The sequence below is a fragment of the Condylura cristata genome, unplaced genomic scaffold (assembly GCF_000260355.1).
Source record: "Condylura cristata isolate star-nosed mole 26May11 unplaced genomic scaffold, ConCri1.0 scaffold00018, whole genome shotgun sequence".
Lineage (NCBI taxonomy): Eukaryota > Metazoa > Chordata > Mammalia > Eulipotyphla > Talpidae > Condylura > Condylura cristata.
This window is the reverse complement of record NW_004567119.1, coordinates 21,422,890-21,440,529: the sequence shown is the minus strand read 5'-3', so window position 1 is coordinate 21,440,529 and position 17,640 is coordinate 21,422,890. Positions and strand designations below refer to the sequence as shown.

Genomic DNA, 17,640 nt, shown 5'->3' with positions numbered 1-17,640 from the left:
TTGGCTTAATAAAAACTGGTCTTAAGTCCAAACCCTTGCTTAATTTCCTCTAAATATTTAAGACTTCTTTGCCATTTTAAAATATTCTACCTTTGACAATTACTGTTTATCCCTATAAAAAGTAAAAAAAAAAAAAAAAAAAAGCTCAGAGGAAAAAAAAAGGGAAATACAGAAAGGGGCAGAAGAAAAAAAAGCATGAAACCAAAGCAGTCCAGTTTCATATCCAAAAGATAACCAAATTTAATGTTGTTCTGGTATTCCCTTTTTTTTTTATTTGAAGAAAAACTAGGAAGCACTCACTATTAGTGGCTAATATTGGATGGTGAGACTATGATTATTGTTTTCTTCTTTGCACTTTCCATATTTTTCAAATATACTAAAAAAGTCCCTTATTTTTTTCCTTGACTACAAAAATAACACTGATCAGTGTCAAAAGCTTGGAAAACACAGAAAAACACAAAGGAGACACACACACACAATAAATAGCAAAATGCCCCAGTCTCAGTGTGTGCATGAATACACGAGTATTTAACTTTCCAAAAATAAAGGAAACAGACATCATGAACATTTTATATGCCAATATAGTTCTCATCAGCCTGACTCTTAAGATCTACCTAATATTTCAGGACACGCCTGCACTGCTAATTTTATTTTTGTAATCTATATAATGTCCTGGCAGTCATTTCAACTCTTTCAGATTTTTCTTTTATTTACAAAAGCCTGCAAATCTTTATGCAGATCAGGATTGCTGGATCAGAGATATATACATGTTCAAGGCTTTGATATCTTTTGCCAAATTGCCCCAGAGACAGGGTGAAACAGTTTACATTTTTTTAATATATAATAGTTTATTTTTACATCATTTTGTACATTTTTTTTTTCATCTCAATTGTAATCCATGTGGGTTTCCCATCACCGAGCAGTTTACATTTTTTAAAAGACTGAAACAGTTTACATTTCCCCAACAGCCCTTTGGCCTGTGGATTAGGGTTACCTTCCTGGCTTCGTGTCTGGCTTTCCCTTTCGTACTTGCATGGCTAATATACACATCCTACATCAGCAGGGCATCAAACCTGCCAAAATGATGTCTTCCCATTATGATCGTGTCTTTTGGTGTCAACTAATACCTCCTCCTTCCACCCCAACTTAAGGACATTTAACCTACACTAACTTTATTCCTTTTATTAATCTAAAGTTTCACTTTATCAGTTATAAAAATTCACAATTTAATAAGGCAACGAAGTTTTAAAAGTAAAACATTAGGTTCTAAGTCCCCTGCCCCAATCTCAGTCTGAGACAAGCACTTTCAACTCCACTTTTCATTGCAATGTACCTTTGCATCTCTAAATAAAAATGCTATACGGGTACCTCTTGATACTTAGGTTTTAGAGGCACCCAGAAAGAGAAAATTTAACAAAACATTCAGGTTTCTATCCTGATTACACAAAGTCACACTTGCCCTTCTCTTCTTCTCAATAAAGTTATACTGTGATTTCGGGCCCTCCCTGGTGGTGCAATGGGTTAAAGCGCAGCACTACAAAGCGAGCCTCAGCCACAGCCACTTCAGCAAGAATCCGATCCCCAGCCAGGAGGTGACCCACATGATGCCGCAGACCTCTCCTGTCTCACCCGCTGCTCCCCTCAGCAGTGTACTTTGTTACTCTGCCTGTTCTGCTCCCCACTCTCTCTCTAGTGAATCTTCTCACTGCTCCTGCAGCTCTGGCCTGTACCCCATTTCTGTATGCATAAATAAATAAATCTTAAAAAAAAGTTAATGTTAAAAAAAAGTTATACTGTGATTTTGTCTGGTCAATACTAAGTGAAGGACTAGGAGCATATTGTTATTTGTTTTCCTTCCTGCATGTGGTAGCCAGGAGATTGTTCAGCCACAGCCAAGTCAAAGAATCACAACTTGGACAGTTGCAGCTAAACTCCGACTTGGAAGCCACTCCCGCATTTCTGACCTCCAGAAGCCAACAGTGTTGTCGTGAGACACTAGTTGTGGGGTAGCTTGTTACGCAGCAATATATAACTAGTAGCCCCACAGATGCTTCTACTTCCCCTAAAACAAATCATTAACTTTTCTTTCATTTGCTGAATTTTCTATGTATTTAACCCTATTCAATCTTGATGTCTGAATTTGCTCTCAAGGCATATGTTTCTGGAGGTGCTCTATCATTTCTGAAGTAGTTGCCACTGGGCTTTTTGACCTGCACCAGTCTGGACTGGGTAACTGTAGCTTGGTGTCGTGCTGGCTCTGTCTGTACCACCCTCCCAGGGATTTTCTTGGCTTCTCTCCCAGGAATTTTTCTACCCAAATTTCAAGTCTTCTTTTTTGGCTTACTCCTCATTAGGGCAGAGAAAATGCATGTGAGATAATTTTTGAGACTTTGCATTATTAAAACCTCTTTTATGCTACTACCCTCATACTAGCTTGGCTGGGTATAGAATTACAGGCCAGATATGATTTCTTTCAGAATTTCAAAGCCATTGCTTCACTGGCTTCTAAGTTCTCACTTCTGCTCATGAAGCCAAAGGTCATTCTGATTTCTATCTTGTTATGTTCTTTATGCAACTTACAGGATTACACGTGACCCCAGTGATGAAAATTTCATTTCACAGTAACTTGTGGTTCTATTGTCATTCATTGTGGTGGGGTACTCATAGGACTCTTTCGATTTGGCAATTTGTAATCTTTAATGCTAGAATTAACAGTAATTTGTTGTTGTTGATTTTTTCTCTCTACTTTGTTTCTTATCTCTGAAATTCTTGTATTCTGATTCTCTTCAGTGGGTCCTCTCATTTCTTTATTTTTCAACATTTCTTTATCTTCTAAAATTCTGAAACATTTTTTAACTTTTGCTTCATTTTGAAATTCCTGAGCGCTCTTGTTAATTTCCAGAATGCCTTTTTTAAAAATGCCCTTTTTAATTTCGTGGATATCTTATCTCACAGAAGATCTTGATAACTCAAAAAAAAGTTTCTTCTTCCTTATAGTATCAGTTTCCCCCCAAGGTTTTTTGTTTGTTTTAGTCTCCAGTTTTCATACTAAAAACTTGCCTGGATGTATGGTAACTCTTAGCTGCCTGCCCATATGTGACTGGATAAAAAAGCTCAGAAGCAGTTGTGAGTACATGGATAATGTCTGCCTATTGTGGATGGTGATCAGGCTGAACAGTTTTATGGGGAGTCTCTTGAGGTCAGAATCTAGTCCTTTCTCTTGGGCAGGTGAAATTCTTTGATTCTTATTCTCTCTTACCTTGGAAACAGGCCCAGATCAGCTTTCTAGGCAGCTTTATGAGCAGATCAGAGTATGTGTGTGCTGAGAAGAGAGGGAATGAGTATGTTTCACTATGTGAATTCATTCCCTTCAGCTTCCTGCCATTGTGTGGTAGGTCCTGGCCTCAACTGTGCTTGAGGCGGGTCTGTGTTTTTTTGTGACTGAAGCGTATGTAATTTTGTATGCTTTTAAAAGAAAAATACAAAATTACAAAAATAAAAATAGGCATGGCAATGAATATTTATACAAAGAAAAATATAACAAAATTAGAAATTGTGAAAGTTGAAAGTTAACATGAACATCAGAAAATCAAGAATAAATGGATATTTTTATTAATCAGCTGCCTGACATACCTCTGTATTTCCCTACAGTTTCTGGCTGCGTAGTCTATGATCACCTCCACATGTAACACAGGGTTGGTGACATCATTTTCCTAGTAAGAAAAGATAATTCAGCCATTTCTCTGAAATGGCTTCTCAGGGGTAAGTCCCCCCTGACATTAAAAAAAAGCTCTTTTCCATACCTTACTGGTAATATGTAAATATACATTTTAGAAATGTTATAAAATTTAGGAAAAGCTCATGCTTCTTTCATAAACTGATTAAAAGTTCAGGGCACATTTTAGGTTTTCCTGTACCATAACTAATCTTTAATGCTCTTGGAACTAATGAAAGCACCGTGACAGCCACTGATGTCCTTGCAGGAGGGCATATCATGAGTTTGCTATCTTAGTTGGGCCCTTGATGTTATATCCTCCTGACACTTTGATGTTTTATCAAATTTAAATGAAACAAGTTACTTTCCAAAATGCTTTAACAGAATGCAGTTAAAACAGAATACCCCCAAGGTAAGCCCTCTAATTCCATGCTAAAAAGCCCTAGGCTACTCCAAAGCTGCCTAACTTGAGGGGTAGTCTAAAAGGGGACGAGAAGACAGAGGGTTTATCACATGAGCACAGTGTAAGCACTCTCCAAGTTATACAAATACAGGCTTTTGTGAACAAATGGCCAGCACCTTGGACATGATTCACATAGCTGAAGATGAGGGCCCTCATGCTTAAGCTTTGCTGGTTTCACATGGTAAATCCACCTTTGTATGTTCTATTATAAAAACTCCCTGCTTCATACTCTTCATTCTTCTGCGAGGGTTAGGCAGGGGCAGTGTCCCAGCGGAGTCGGGGAGGAAGTGGTGGAGGAAGTGGTGGAGTGCAAACCCCATAAACGCCATCCAAGCAAGCCTCCTGGTCATAGCACTTGACTTGACTCACTACTAGAGACACCTAATATTTGAAAAATCTGCTTTTCATGGGATTTGTGAGAAGATAAATTAGATGTATGTATTCAGTCTGACATCTCTACTACTCAGGGACTTGTTTTTTTTTTTAAAGTTTTGCGAAATAATTCACCTATCGTAACACTTATCCTTTGGTGGGTTTCAAGTAAATTCAGAGTTGTGCAACCACCACCACTAATTTCAGAACTTTTTCATCAGCCCCCAAAGAATCTGTATCTATCAACAGTCATTTGTTTCTCCCTTCCCTCCTGCCCTTGACAACCATTAACTTACTGTTTGCCTCTACGGTTTTGCATACTCTGGAATTTCATAGCATAGAGGGAATATATTTTAAAGACTTCCAGTGTATTCCTGAAACTGCAGAAAACACTGAATCCTAGATATATCATGGCGGTTTTTAGTATATAATTTAAATTATGATAAAGTTTAATTTATACATTAGGCATAGTAAGAAATAATAAAACCAAAACACATATTCTAATAAAATTTATGCAAGTGTGGTTCTTTCAAAATAACACTGTACATAATATAATATTTCTGGACCACAGTTGACTGAGGACAGGGAAACTGAGATCATGGAAACTGAAATCACAAATAAGTGGGGAAGGGGGCGCCACAGTATATGTGACCTCTAGTGATGGCTTCTTTCACTTAGCAAAATGTTCTTAAGGATCACAGATACTGCAACATGCATCCATTCCTTTTTAAATCACTGAGCAATATTCCAGTATACTGAATAGTATACTCTATTCAGTTTATCCAGTCGAGTTGTTTTGTGAATAGTGCTTGTAAAGTTTGAGTGTATAGGGAGTCAGTTGTTTTAACATGGTCTTTGAAATACCATTTTCTCAGAGTTTAGTACTTCACTTCTTACTCCAGACCTATTCTTTCACCAATGACTTTCATTATTTAGGTTTACAACAGCTCATAATAACTAATAAAGCAAGTTCCTTCTCATTATATTTACTTCTCAGATAACTTGATTATTTAACTTGTTTTAACATTTAAGCTGAATTTCAAAACTATCTGTAGCTCCCTCCCACCCCCAGACTTTCTTACTAAAAATGCACATATTTATAAAGTTTTTGAAGAATTTACATCTTTACAAATATTAGGCTTGCTCACTTAGGGTCATTCATGCAACTCTTTTTACTGTCTGAGTCAGTGCATTCCACAGAATTTTATGTTTTTGGCTATATATAAATGGGATTTTTTTGGCCTTTTTTCCCCCCGGGTACAAAGGAAAATTATTGAGTGTTGAATATTTACCCTGAAACCTGTAACCACGCCTAAGTACTAAAATACTAAATATAGCTCAAGAAATTCAGCCGGAAAGAAAAACGGACTGAGTTTCCAAATAGAAGGTCATCATCTGAAAATGATACAATCTCCCTTTTCTTCCCCAACACTTTATACCTACTTGTTTTGTATTACTATATTTGCTAGAAGTTATTTTTTACTTTATTAAGAATGCTTCAAAGCTAATCTTTCTAATAAATATGAAGAGGACCACTGGTTTCAGTCAGTAAGTTTCCTAATAATACAGTAACATCTTTCTGTTCCTAGTTTACAGAGATACAAAGATTGGATCGCTGGGCTCTATCAATGACTTTTCAGCATGGGTTGACCTGACAGTGTATCCTTGACTTAGCATCACACGAACTATATGATGCTTGTCCTGAGACAAGCCATCCTTGCATTATGGAAGCAAACTCTGCTTGGTGCAGCGCAAGTCAATGAACTCTCAGGTGCATGTCACCTGCTGTCTGGGGACGACACACAAGAGGCAGAGATTTAATGTTTGTACTGTGCGACCTTGCAGGCACATACCATAACAGTGCTGATTTCAATCACTCATGGAAGGAAGATTCAGTCGACATTTATTAAGAGCCTCCTTTATGCCTAGCATTATGGTAGGTTCTAGGATATCAGCATGAGCAAGACAGACTCATTCTATGATTTCATGGGGCTTACCATACAGTTTTACACATATAGGAAGCACTGAATGATTATGACACGAATAAGGAAAATAAGGACATTGCCCTAAGGATCCTATAAAACACATATATAAGGTTCCTGAGAAAAGCTACTCTTAGGTAAGGCTATATAAATCACAGAGAAAGGTACCATCATTATCTTTGTCTGCCAATCGTTATCTGACTAAAAACAAAAAAAAAAAAAAAAAAAGGGTCAAGGCAAAGGCTGACAAAGTTGTTTGAAGTATGGGCCAGGGAAAACCTCTCAAGAGCCTATGAGGAAAGATGAAGGTACATTCCAAGGCTGCCAAATGGCAGATATGCTCCGATGTGCCAGAGAAAGAGCCCGGACACAGGAACCCTGGCAGAAGGAGCAGGTTCTCTGCCATGCAAGGAATTAATTGCACATTCTTTTTGGAAGTGGGGAAAAGTGGCAAGGAGAGGGCAGTGACAGGAAAGAGCGAAACCACTTCGGCGAGCTTGCCCACCACTGCTTCTCTTCCAGCCCAATTTTATGCCTGTTTCAAGGGAAACAGCCGCTTTGGGAAGTGTGAGGCAGGAGTGACAGCATCCTGCATCTCCAGGATGCAGGGGCCCAAGCCCACAGACCTCCAGGGCATGGGGAGGCTCACTGATGTCCTCCTCCTTCTCCCCCTCCTCCTCCCAGATCTCCTCAGGATGCTCCCATGGAATCATCCACAGAAAAGACTGGGCTAGAGCCCCAGAGAACCCGTGTTCTGAAAGAAATCAGGAGGGTGCTGGAGTAGGATTCCTTCCTTGACTCCAGTTCCATTCTAGCACTATGTGCACCGAAGGCAGGAGGAGGGATATTCTAGTCTCAACAACAAAACGAAGAAAACATTTCTCTCCACTCTACCCTTCTCCAGCCCCCAACAAGCCCCACCTCAAAAAAGAAAAAAGTTTTATGTATACAGAGGGAAAGGGGAAAGAAAAAGATTCTGTTTTCTTTCACAATAAAGAAAAGTCAACAGGATGTTCTCCAAAGCTACAAATATACTTTTTCAAACAGTAAATATCTCTATTAGCAGCATGATGCCAGCTGGCTAATTCTGTCTCAGTAAAACCTTTCCCAAAAAACTCCTGCTCTTGTGTAATGTCTATTTACAAAACAGCTCTTTTGCATTTTCAATTTGGTAGGTTTCTCAATCTTTTGTTTCCTCACCCCCTCCTCTGCAGAAGCAGAGACAAGAGGCAGGCCCAGATGGCAGTTGGGTGGGGATCCCCTGGTCACCCCAGCAGATCCCTCACGATCTGCCTTCTTGGGAGAGTCCTCCACTTGCACCACAAAGGAGCCAAAGCCCACACTCTGCCCTGGTCCTCGCCTTGGAATCTGTTGCTACTGAACGTCAATGAGCTCAGGCCTGGCATGGGGGTGGGAAGAACCCCGAGATGATTCAGTCTTCCCCACCCTGTATCTTTCTGATATCTCTAGTTGGGCAGAGATCACAGTTTGGGGGGCTGTGGAGGGAAAGGGAGAGGTGAGAGTGAGGGTGAGCAAAGAGTAGGCGGTGGTAGATAGTGGCTGGAATCCTGGCTCCCCAGGGAGTGGTCTGGGCCTGAGTCACTGTCTAGCTAGAGCAGGAAGGTGGGCGAAAGGCAGCAGTTTCTGCAGGCTTGAAGAACAAGCCCCTCCCCCCTCCTGTTACTCTATCCTTATGCTGCCTTTTCTCCTCTGAGGCCCCAGGCACTGACCACCACCTTGACAATTGGAGAGGAAACAGAAGCCACAGCCAGGGCAGGGCTCATAGAGAGCAGCTGGCTCTGGGAAAGCAGCTGCTTGTTAGATGCCACCCTCTCCATAGGGCCAACTGGCCACAATGCCAACAGACCAGAGTGTGCAGCCCAAGCCAAAGCATGAGAGACCCCAAAAGGAGTCCATGGCAAAGGACCCATTTCCAGGACCTATAGCCACAGCTCGGGCCTCACCTCAGCCCTTCCCTTAAATTAGCCCCATCCAAAGCCAGAGCACGTAGAGCACGACCCCAGCTGGCTGCCAGTCTGAGGAGGTGCATGTGTGTTTAAAAATAAAAGGCACAGCTGTGACTTGGCTGGCTTGTCACTGGGACCCGGACAATTACCCAGCTCAGCTATGACCCTCCTTCCACTGCTCCCCAGGATGACCTTTGATACATCACAGAACATTGGCAAGGCCTCAGAGTGTGCGCTCCTGGAGAGCATTGCACTGAGGTGACCGTGCCCTGAATACAGCGGCAGTCCAGGTGCCCCACGCGCCCACTCATGGCCAAGTGTGAGCTCCTGTAGCTCACACACGACAGTGCCCTGGAGCCAGACCATGTGGGTCTAAGTCCTGGCTCTGGCAATTACTGGTTAAGAAAGCCACCGACCCTTCCCGTGTCTGTTCCCCAGCCTGTACAGCGGGTACTAACACACCCATGTCATAGGGTCACAGTGAAGGCTAAATCACTTTAATGCTGAAAGCAGTTCCTGCCCTGCGTCCAGGAAGCAGCCTGTACATTTCTTGTAAATCTGGCGGTAGTGGCATTTTGATGATCAAACTGAGGTCGAGACTGGGTGATATGGACAAAGTTACCAGAGACACGTAGTTAGGAAACCTGAAATAAGTTTTTCTCTTTTGGGGTAAGTGGCAGGTCCAATACCATAACGTTCCATTACCAAGCTCAAGTTAATGCATTTGATTAAAACTGAGTGGTGACTTCTGAAAAGTACAAGAACTGGTGACAGAAGTCTGCAGGCTGATGGAGCACCTAAAGGTCAGGATAAGGGAAAGGAAGGTAACTCAAGGAGGCAGCCTGACAGAAATCATTACCTTTTCCCACTCTGAACCTGTTAAGGAGTTTCTTTACAAAATGGATTTTCCCATCTCACAAAGGGAAAGAAACATAAGGCATTCTGAGGTGCAGCTTACTCAACGAGTTGGTGAGCAGCTCAATGGCCTGGACCATGGCCGCTGAGGTGCAGACAGGCTCTGGGAAGCCCCTGACCAGCTGTTTAGCTTCAGAGGCGCCATCTCTAATCGCCATTTCTACTCTTACCAACCAGAAATTATAGAAAGAACTTTCACTCCATCTGCTCCTCTTCCCTGCTGACGGTTTGGCCCTAGAAAGCAGGCAGTGGAAGGCTGAGCTGGAAACTCACTCCTCGGTCCATCTCTCAGTCAGCCTCAGCTACTGGCCACAGCAGCAAGGACTCTTGCGAGCGGTGAGGCAGCCCGAGCGATGATGCTGCTGCTCAGGCCAGACAGACATGTGACAGAAATAGTGTAAGTAGTATAAGACAGCGTAAGCACAGAAAATCATAACAGGCAGGAAATAAGGGCTCGTGTGTCCACCACTAAGTGTTGACAGCTTCTAAGGTTGAGTGATACTTGCTTCGGCACATCTTCTTCAAGAAGCGTGACAGTGGGGGCTGTTGAAGCTCCTAGCGTGTCAGTCCGCTTCCTCTTTCCCTCCTGTTGCCCTACAGAAGCCGCTGTCCTGAATTTCCTATTTATTAATTCTGTACTACTTAAGATTAAGTGCAGGCACAATATAGCATTGTCTCACAGGTCTAAGCTTTACATATGATATTGGCTGTACTGAAACTAGCTTTTTCTGCTCAGCATTATACTTCTCAGACCTGTCCATGCGCTCCACTTCCTTCACTTAACTACTATCTAGTATTCCACTATGTAGCGATCACCACTCATCCACCCATGCCCCAGAGGCTGGGCATCCTCAAACACAGAAGCACCTAACCTTCTGGGCACGTCCTGCAGTGCAGCTAAGGGGTTTTCCAGGGTGAGGAGGCAGGTGTGCCCCAGCCGTGTGAGTACTGTATCTATTTACCCCCCCTTCAAGTCCATGTGAATTCCCCACTGCTTCTCAACCTTGGATTACTTGACATGATTGGACTCAAATCTGTGCCAGTCTCATGACTGTAAGTGGCATCTCACTGTTGGTTTAATCTACTTTCCCCTGATTACTAATAAGCCAAGCATCTTGCTGTAGGTTTCTGTCCACTGGGTCTTCTCTTCTATTATGTGATCTACCATTTTTAAATCTATGGAGTAAGTTTTCACAAAGAATGTTGCTAGTGTTCTTTACAACTACCCCTTCTGTATTGCGTACTAGCACCCATAAAAACCAACCAAATAAACAAATGACAGTATCCTTACAAATCTTCACTTTTCAAAAGTTTGCTTTCGGTTCCTGAGCGTGGCAGTGAAAGCACCGACAATCTGCTGCACAGCCAGCTCTCGCCAGCGCAGCCTCAAACTAAACTCAAACCTGCCCCCTGACAGTCCACCCCAAACACTCTGGCCGAGTTCTGTCTCCTGCACCTTTTCACTCCACTTTTCTACCCTGGACCCCTGATGCACCGCCACTGAAACAGAACATACTTGCTGGGTCCAGGTTGCAATGTAATGTCTTTCTTGATGCCACGCCACAGTATCTGTTGTCACTTCTCTGATCACTGACACTTTCCATACCTGGCCAACGACTCGGGTCAACTCTTAAGAGCTTTTGAATATCCGCAACATATAGCACAGGCCCTTGTTCATTATAAATGTTTGAAAAGCAGTGAGTATTCACTGGGCATTATCTATATGCAGCACCCCACAATGGACCCTATTTAATAGATTAGCTACTAAAATAATGGGTTTAGAAAAACAATCCCAGCAGCTTAGTTATCAATTCTAAGCTCTCACCCCCAACCCCGATTTACTTAAATGGTGGCGTATGTAAGAAAACACGCTGAATGAAAGAAGTAGCTGTGGGACTCAGGATATTAGACTTCTCCCCCTCCCCCGCCCCCACACCTAAAATCTGGTAAAAGTTCCTTCGCCTTTCACTACAAACAGTTGGGATGAGGTGGTTTATATTTGTGTTGGACGTATTTTCATAGACTTCTCACTCAGTCCTGATCTCCCAGGTATTACCATTTCTCTACAGGGAAGGAAAACACTGAGGGGAAGCTGGGCTTGGGAGTGAGTGGCAAGGCAGCCCCAAGTAAGGAAGCCCCATTGGGGGGAAGCAGTTGACATGGTCTAGAATACCTGGTGGTTTGATAGACACGAATGCCACTTCATGTGTCAAACTGGCAGCTTCCTGTAATTCACTACCCACATAGTATGTGATATGGCCCAGCACAGTAAGGTACTTTCCTCTGGGATCTAAGTGGGAATGGTTTCCCACTTTTCTAATGTTCCTGTTCTGTGGAAGGAATGCTCTGGGAATGCAGGCTTTAGTTCCAATTGTGTCAGGCATTCCCTGAGGGAGCTCTAAGTTGTCAAAGGGGGTATAAGGCATGCCTGCATACTTCAAAAGTCCGGTGTGAGGGTGAAGTCAGATGGGCAGATAACTTGAGAAGTTATCCTGCGCTACCACAAATGCAAGATAGCAATGGGGGCAACATAGGAAAGTGTGCAACAGAATGAACGGTTCTATCTGACCCGGAAGTCTACTGTCCTTTCTTTATATTCCACTGATGTCATTTAACAGTCACCAATTAGGTGCCTACTCTATAGAAGATAGTAGGTGCACAAGAAATGAAGCTGTAGAGCTGTTCTCACAGAGAGGTGCACACTTGTGACACCTAGAACAACATGGACACATGGTAGAAGCAGTTCAATGGAAATACTGAGGTAGTTTGGGGGGTGGGTAGAGAGGAGAGGAATCAGAGGCATCCTCAGAGGCCTGGAAGCCACTTCTTCCATCAGCCAATTTTATTTACGCATAAAAGTGCTGCGGGGTGCAGGGCTGGGTGGTGAGAGGATTCACCAGAGACAGTGTGGGGAGCAGAATAGGTGGACTGACTGAAATACACTGCTGAGAGGAGCAGCTGGAGAGACAGAAGAGGTCTGCTGCACCATGTGGGTCACCTCCCTGGCCAGAGATTGAGCTAGTGCTATAGTGGTTGCCCATAGCTTCACAGTACTGAGACTTAACCCCTTGAGCCACCAGGGAGGCCCCCCTGATATCGGTCAATTTACCAATTGTTCTTGTAGCGGTTCTCTATTTCAGGAAGAGACTTAGAGATTTTACATGAAATAATCTTTAAATTTTTTTTTTCTGACCTAAGGCAATTCAGTAAATGGAAAAGAGAAAGTCCTCATTCATACTTTCAACAAACATTTACTGATTGCTCGGAACACAGCGATGACCAAGTGATGTTCTTAATTAACTTGCTAGGGTAACTGACAAGTAACACTTCAGGTCAGAGGAGGGGCACCCAATCAGCCTGGCAGGGTGAGTGGGGCCATTCAAGGCGAACTGTCAGAAGTGAAGGCTGAGCTGACACTTGAAGGGTGGCTGGAGCAGAATTTCAGGCAGAGGGGACTGCACATACAGAGTGGGGCATCAGAGACCAGGGGAAGTGTGGACACAGGAATAAAGAGGAAAGAAAAGATCCACAGGAGCCCTACAAGCCCCAGCCAATGCTGAAGGTGATGGGGAGGGTATACAGGGTGAGAATGGGGGAGGGGTTGTTCAGGTGGAGAGGGGGAAGAGGACCCAGGGAATACCAGTAAGGGTTAGACAGGGTCGAAGAGCCCAGAAGCATCAGGAAAAAAATTGTATCTGCACATTCTTTTCCCAGCAGACACGGGCTGCAAAATGTCAGCTAGGAATATCCATTCCCTGCTACAGATGGAGAAGACAAGGCAGTGAAAGACCAAATGCCTGAGAAAGCCACATGTGAGTGACTGAACCCAAACTCAGCACTCTGTCTCCCTGCCAAACTTATGTGCACTTATGAATTTCCTTTGTTCTCAAACTCTGAGACCATGGAAATAGGACCATTTCCTTCAGCCCCCTTTCCTCATCATTTAAGCCTAATATCTTCAAGTACATGGTTCCAGGGACAGCTACAAGTGCTGACAGCTAAGCCAGGTGAAGGCAGCTAGTCATTTTTTTTTTAAAGATTTATTTGTGCATACGGAACTGGGGTACAGTCCAGAGGTGCAAGGGCGGTGAGAGGATTCACCAGAGACTGAGTGGGGAGCAGAACAGGCAGATCAACAAAGTACACTGCTGAGGGGAGCAGCGGGCGGGTCAGGAGAGGTCTGCCACTCCATGTGGATCTCCTCCGGGTCAGGCAGGGATCGAACTCATGAGGAAGTGGCTTTCAATTCTTAGTGCTGCGCTTTAACCCGCTGTGCCACCAAGGAGGGCCAGGTTGCTATTCTTAATTCTACGTAACTTATACCGCAGTAAAGACAGACAACAACACACGCACACAGGGACAGAGGGCACTGGGTTGGGGCCATGGAGTGGATCAGCTCTAAGATGTGAGCACCTGATGGCATCAGGACACCCCTCTGGGCTGCCTCACCGAAAGGCACAGGGGTGGATGAGTGGACCGGTAGGTAGTGCAGGAAGGCCACAATACCCACTAAATAAACAGGGGGTGGGCAGGCTGCATGCACAGAGGAAGCAGAGAACAAAGACCTCTCACTCTTCATGCAAAGTCCACAGTGTGCAAAGGGCATCAATACTGGACATTTCTCACTCTGACATTTTGAAAGCCCAGCCTAGCTCTGAACAATGGTTATCCTCTGGGGACCATGGGCTGTGTACCCGTCATTCAGTGATGGCTGGCATATCCCATGTGCTTGGTGAACTTGACCCTGGGCATCAGTCCCCCATGATGATTCTACGTCACTCTGGTCTCTTCCCCCACTGAGAATTCCAATCTCAGATGAATGGAAGGATTCATTCTGGGAGCAGGAAAACCACTCCAGGAGTGAATCAGAAGGACCCAGCCCTGGTCCCCTTGCCAGCCATTGAGCCAGGAACTGAAAGCGATTGTGTGCCCAGGCGCCGATGCTGTTCCCTTCTCAGGGAGGGGGGTCAGGGTCCACGCAAGAAATGACGCAGAAGCCCTCTAAAGAGGGAGAGAAAGGATCTCAGCTTTAGGGACAAAGCCACCCTTTTGGTTGTGACCTTCAGTCCAAAGAGGTGCCAAAATGTGGATGTACTGGTAAATTAGTCCTACTGGACAGAAAACCTTAGCTTTTCCTAGACAGTTGTCAATTTCAGTTCTCTTTCATCCAACAGACTTTAGGAAACAGGCCTCTCACTTTAGGAAAAAAGCACCTTCCACAGACAGGAGGAAGCAATGTGCCTCAGATGATCACATTTAGTGCTCTCTGCACAGCTCTTCTGATGTAAAAATCCATTCATTTTCTAACACTTAAATACCAACCTAAGCAATTTAGAACACCGGCCCCTTCTGCTTTTTACCTTGAGAAATTAGACATGAGAATGCCAAAGATTCAAGTTGCAGCAGGCAAGTGGCCAAAATATCACCAGGTCAGGGACACCCAGACTGACACGTTAAGGCAGTAATTCCCCTAGGAAAGGGAATTGTGTCTTTGCCCATCCCACTAATTAGGCTATAACTAGGTGGGAAAGTCAGCTTTTTAAGGCTCCAGCCCTCTATTGGCCTCCTGGAGCCAAGGTGCAAGGAAAATGAGCAGCTCCTTGTGGGGCTTGTTAGGGCATTGCTCCAGGCTTCCCTCTACCTGCTGCTGCTGATTTTCTCATTTGTCCATCAATCCTCCTCTAAGAAGCAAGGGGGTGGGGGTAGGGGAGAGCAGAAATGGTTTAAATTTTACATTAGAGAGCTGTCCTTGACACTGACTGGCATCAGCTGTTTGTGGTCAGTGCGTTAGTTCAGCTGACTGCCAAAGGTGAGCCTGCAGAAGCTCTCTGGAAAGATACCTTAGTATCTTCATTTATTCCTAACTAGTTACTGTGTACTTACTTTGAGTAAAGAAACAGGCTAGACTGTAACAGAATAGGAAATATCTTCCTTACTCTAACAGAATTTGGGTTCCCAAAGGGTGGACTCATCTTGTACATATCTGGGGCATATCTGGGGCGGGAGTGAACAATGTATTCATAAAACAAGCTGTAATTGAAGTCTCTGAGCTCCATAAGGTTATGGAATGGAAGTCCTTGAGCCTGAAGGTAGTGCTTTAGGCACAACAAACCAAACAGTACAGTGTCTACTGTGAGCCAAATATCAGGCAGTTTCCACAGCGGTATACCTACCGGTTCTAGAATTGTGACTCGACTACTCTGAACATCCTGGCTACTGTTTTCATTGTCTGAGAATTCCTATCATGTTTAAGCTCGCTATTTCTAGTTTAGAGGAAGAACAGTGGGTAAGGGGTCCTGGAAAGATTAAAACTAGCTCAATCCCATACTGGGCTTGTAGGTGTATAAACCTGGCCCCTTCCAAATAAGACACATTTTGCCTCTAGAAGACCGTTAAGGGGTGCAGATACTAGTCAACGGACAGCAAGTGATCAATAAGCTGTGCCCACAATGCCAGAGGACCAGAGCTCTGGATTGGTGGGCCCGACGGAAAGAGGACCACCAGGAAGAAAGGCGCTTACTCCACCTAAAAGGCCCTAAAAGTGGGAACGGGTAAGCCTCTCCCTCAAGCAGCTGGGATAAGATGGGACGGCTCCTAGGAAAAGAAGTCAGGAAACGAGTCAGACACAGGGTCCCTGGCGAAAGGGACCCCCGCCCCACCTGCAGGTGAGTCCTGCCAAGAGATGAAGGCTCGGGGAGAGCACCGTGGGGAGGTCCCCCGAGCGACCCTAGAACCGAGGCCAGCGGGGCACCGGTCTGGGGCGGCGGGTCCGAGCGACCAGACGGGCGGCGCGGGCGAAGGGACCCAGAAAGACGCAGGGCCAGGCGCATCGCGGGCCGGGGGCTCGGGGGACCGTGCCGCCCGGGCCTCACTCACCAGCTCATGGTCCCCAAGCTGGCACCACTGCGGGGTCCTCAGCCGCAACTCGTCCTCGGGGACCACTTCCGGATTCAGCCAGTCTCCAGGAAGTGACGCGAGGTCCGCCCCCCTCTGCCCGGAAGAGGCGTTGGGTGGGCGGGACCCGCGCGTTAACTCTTCCACTGCCGCGAGCTTCCCGCGGAGCTGCCCTGACTCACCTGCTTGTCGCCTTGGCTAAGGGACTCAGGGCTTAGCCTGTGGGAGGGTCAGGACGACGACCTTTGGGTGCTTTTTCTGCCGCAAACACCGACTTGTAAGATTCTCTTCCGCTGATGACACATCATTTAACCGGGTCATTGCTTAGTTTTGCTGTCTGGGAAGTGAGCAGTTTCTCATCCAAGAGACAGTAGCTGTAATTTTCTACTTGGGAAGGAGCCCTGGACACAGAGTGTGAGGGAGACTCGTGTTCACTGTGTGGTCTTTTGAATCTGTTAGATTCTGTGCCTGTGCTTTTGTAATTAACAAACAGATCCTTTCCCTCCAAGATGGCTCAGAGTTCTGAACAGGTGCTTTCAGGTTGGAATGTGCTGTGGATCCACGCAAAAGAAGAAGACAAAGAGTAAGGATTACTTCCCTCTGCAGAACCCACACGATGTGAATGGTCCCTTCTCCTACTGATTCTTTCAACCATTATTCATCCAATGCCTACATGGATGGCTACCCCACCTGTTCTGTCTTTTCCCATGCGTGACTCCCTGAGTTATTGCCCCATACTGCTAACGAATTTCTGAAAGTTTTAACTTAGGGAACTACCATATCCCTGGGGAAGTCTGTTTCAGTTCTGGGTGGAGAGGAAGTAGCAGATACAGCCTTCAGGGCAAAAATGAGTCCAGGGCTAAGATTCTGGAGTTCTGGCTATGGTTCCATCTTGGATATGACTTCAAGACAAGTCACATCTCTTCTCTGGGTCTCATCTAGAAGAGGAATAGCTGAACCACATTTCCTTTTTTTTTTTTTTAAGATTTTATTTATGCATACAGAAATGGGGTACAGGCCAGAGGTGCAGGGGTGGTGAGAGGCTTCACCAGAAACAGAGTGGGGAGCAGAATAGGCGGATCCACAAAGTACACTGCTGAGGGGAGCAGTGGGCTAGATATGAGAGGTCTGCCGCGCCATGTGGGTCACCTCTAGAGCTGGGGATCAAACTCGCACTGACGGGGCCATGGCTTGGCTGAGCTTCGCAGTGCAGTGCTGCAACCCGCTGGGCACACATTTCCTAAGGCTCCAATATTCTGCATTCCAAGTCAGCTGTCCTGTTGACTCTTGAGGCCCTCGGAGAAGAGGAGAATAGGGGAGACATGTGCAGTT

At 44.9% G+C, this 17,640-nt stretch overlaps 1 protein-coding gene across 1 annotated transcript in view; it reads right to left on the bottom strand.

Moving 5' to 3' along the window:
* The window catches only part of BIN3 (bridging integrator 3), a 38,749-nt gene extending 22,361 nt beyond the window's left edge, over positions 1-16,388 (bottom strand). Inside the window, exon 1 of the mRNA XM_004685401.2 lies at positions 16,291-16,388. Coding sequence (XP_004685458.1) covers positions 16,291-16,298 — 8 coding nt within the window. The 5' untranslated portion in view covers positions 16,299-16,388. The remainder of the gene's footprint in view (positions 1-16,290) is intronic.
* Between the last annotated feature and the right edge of the window lie 1,252 nt (positions 16,389-17,640).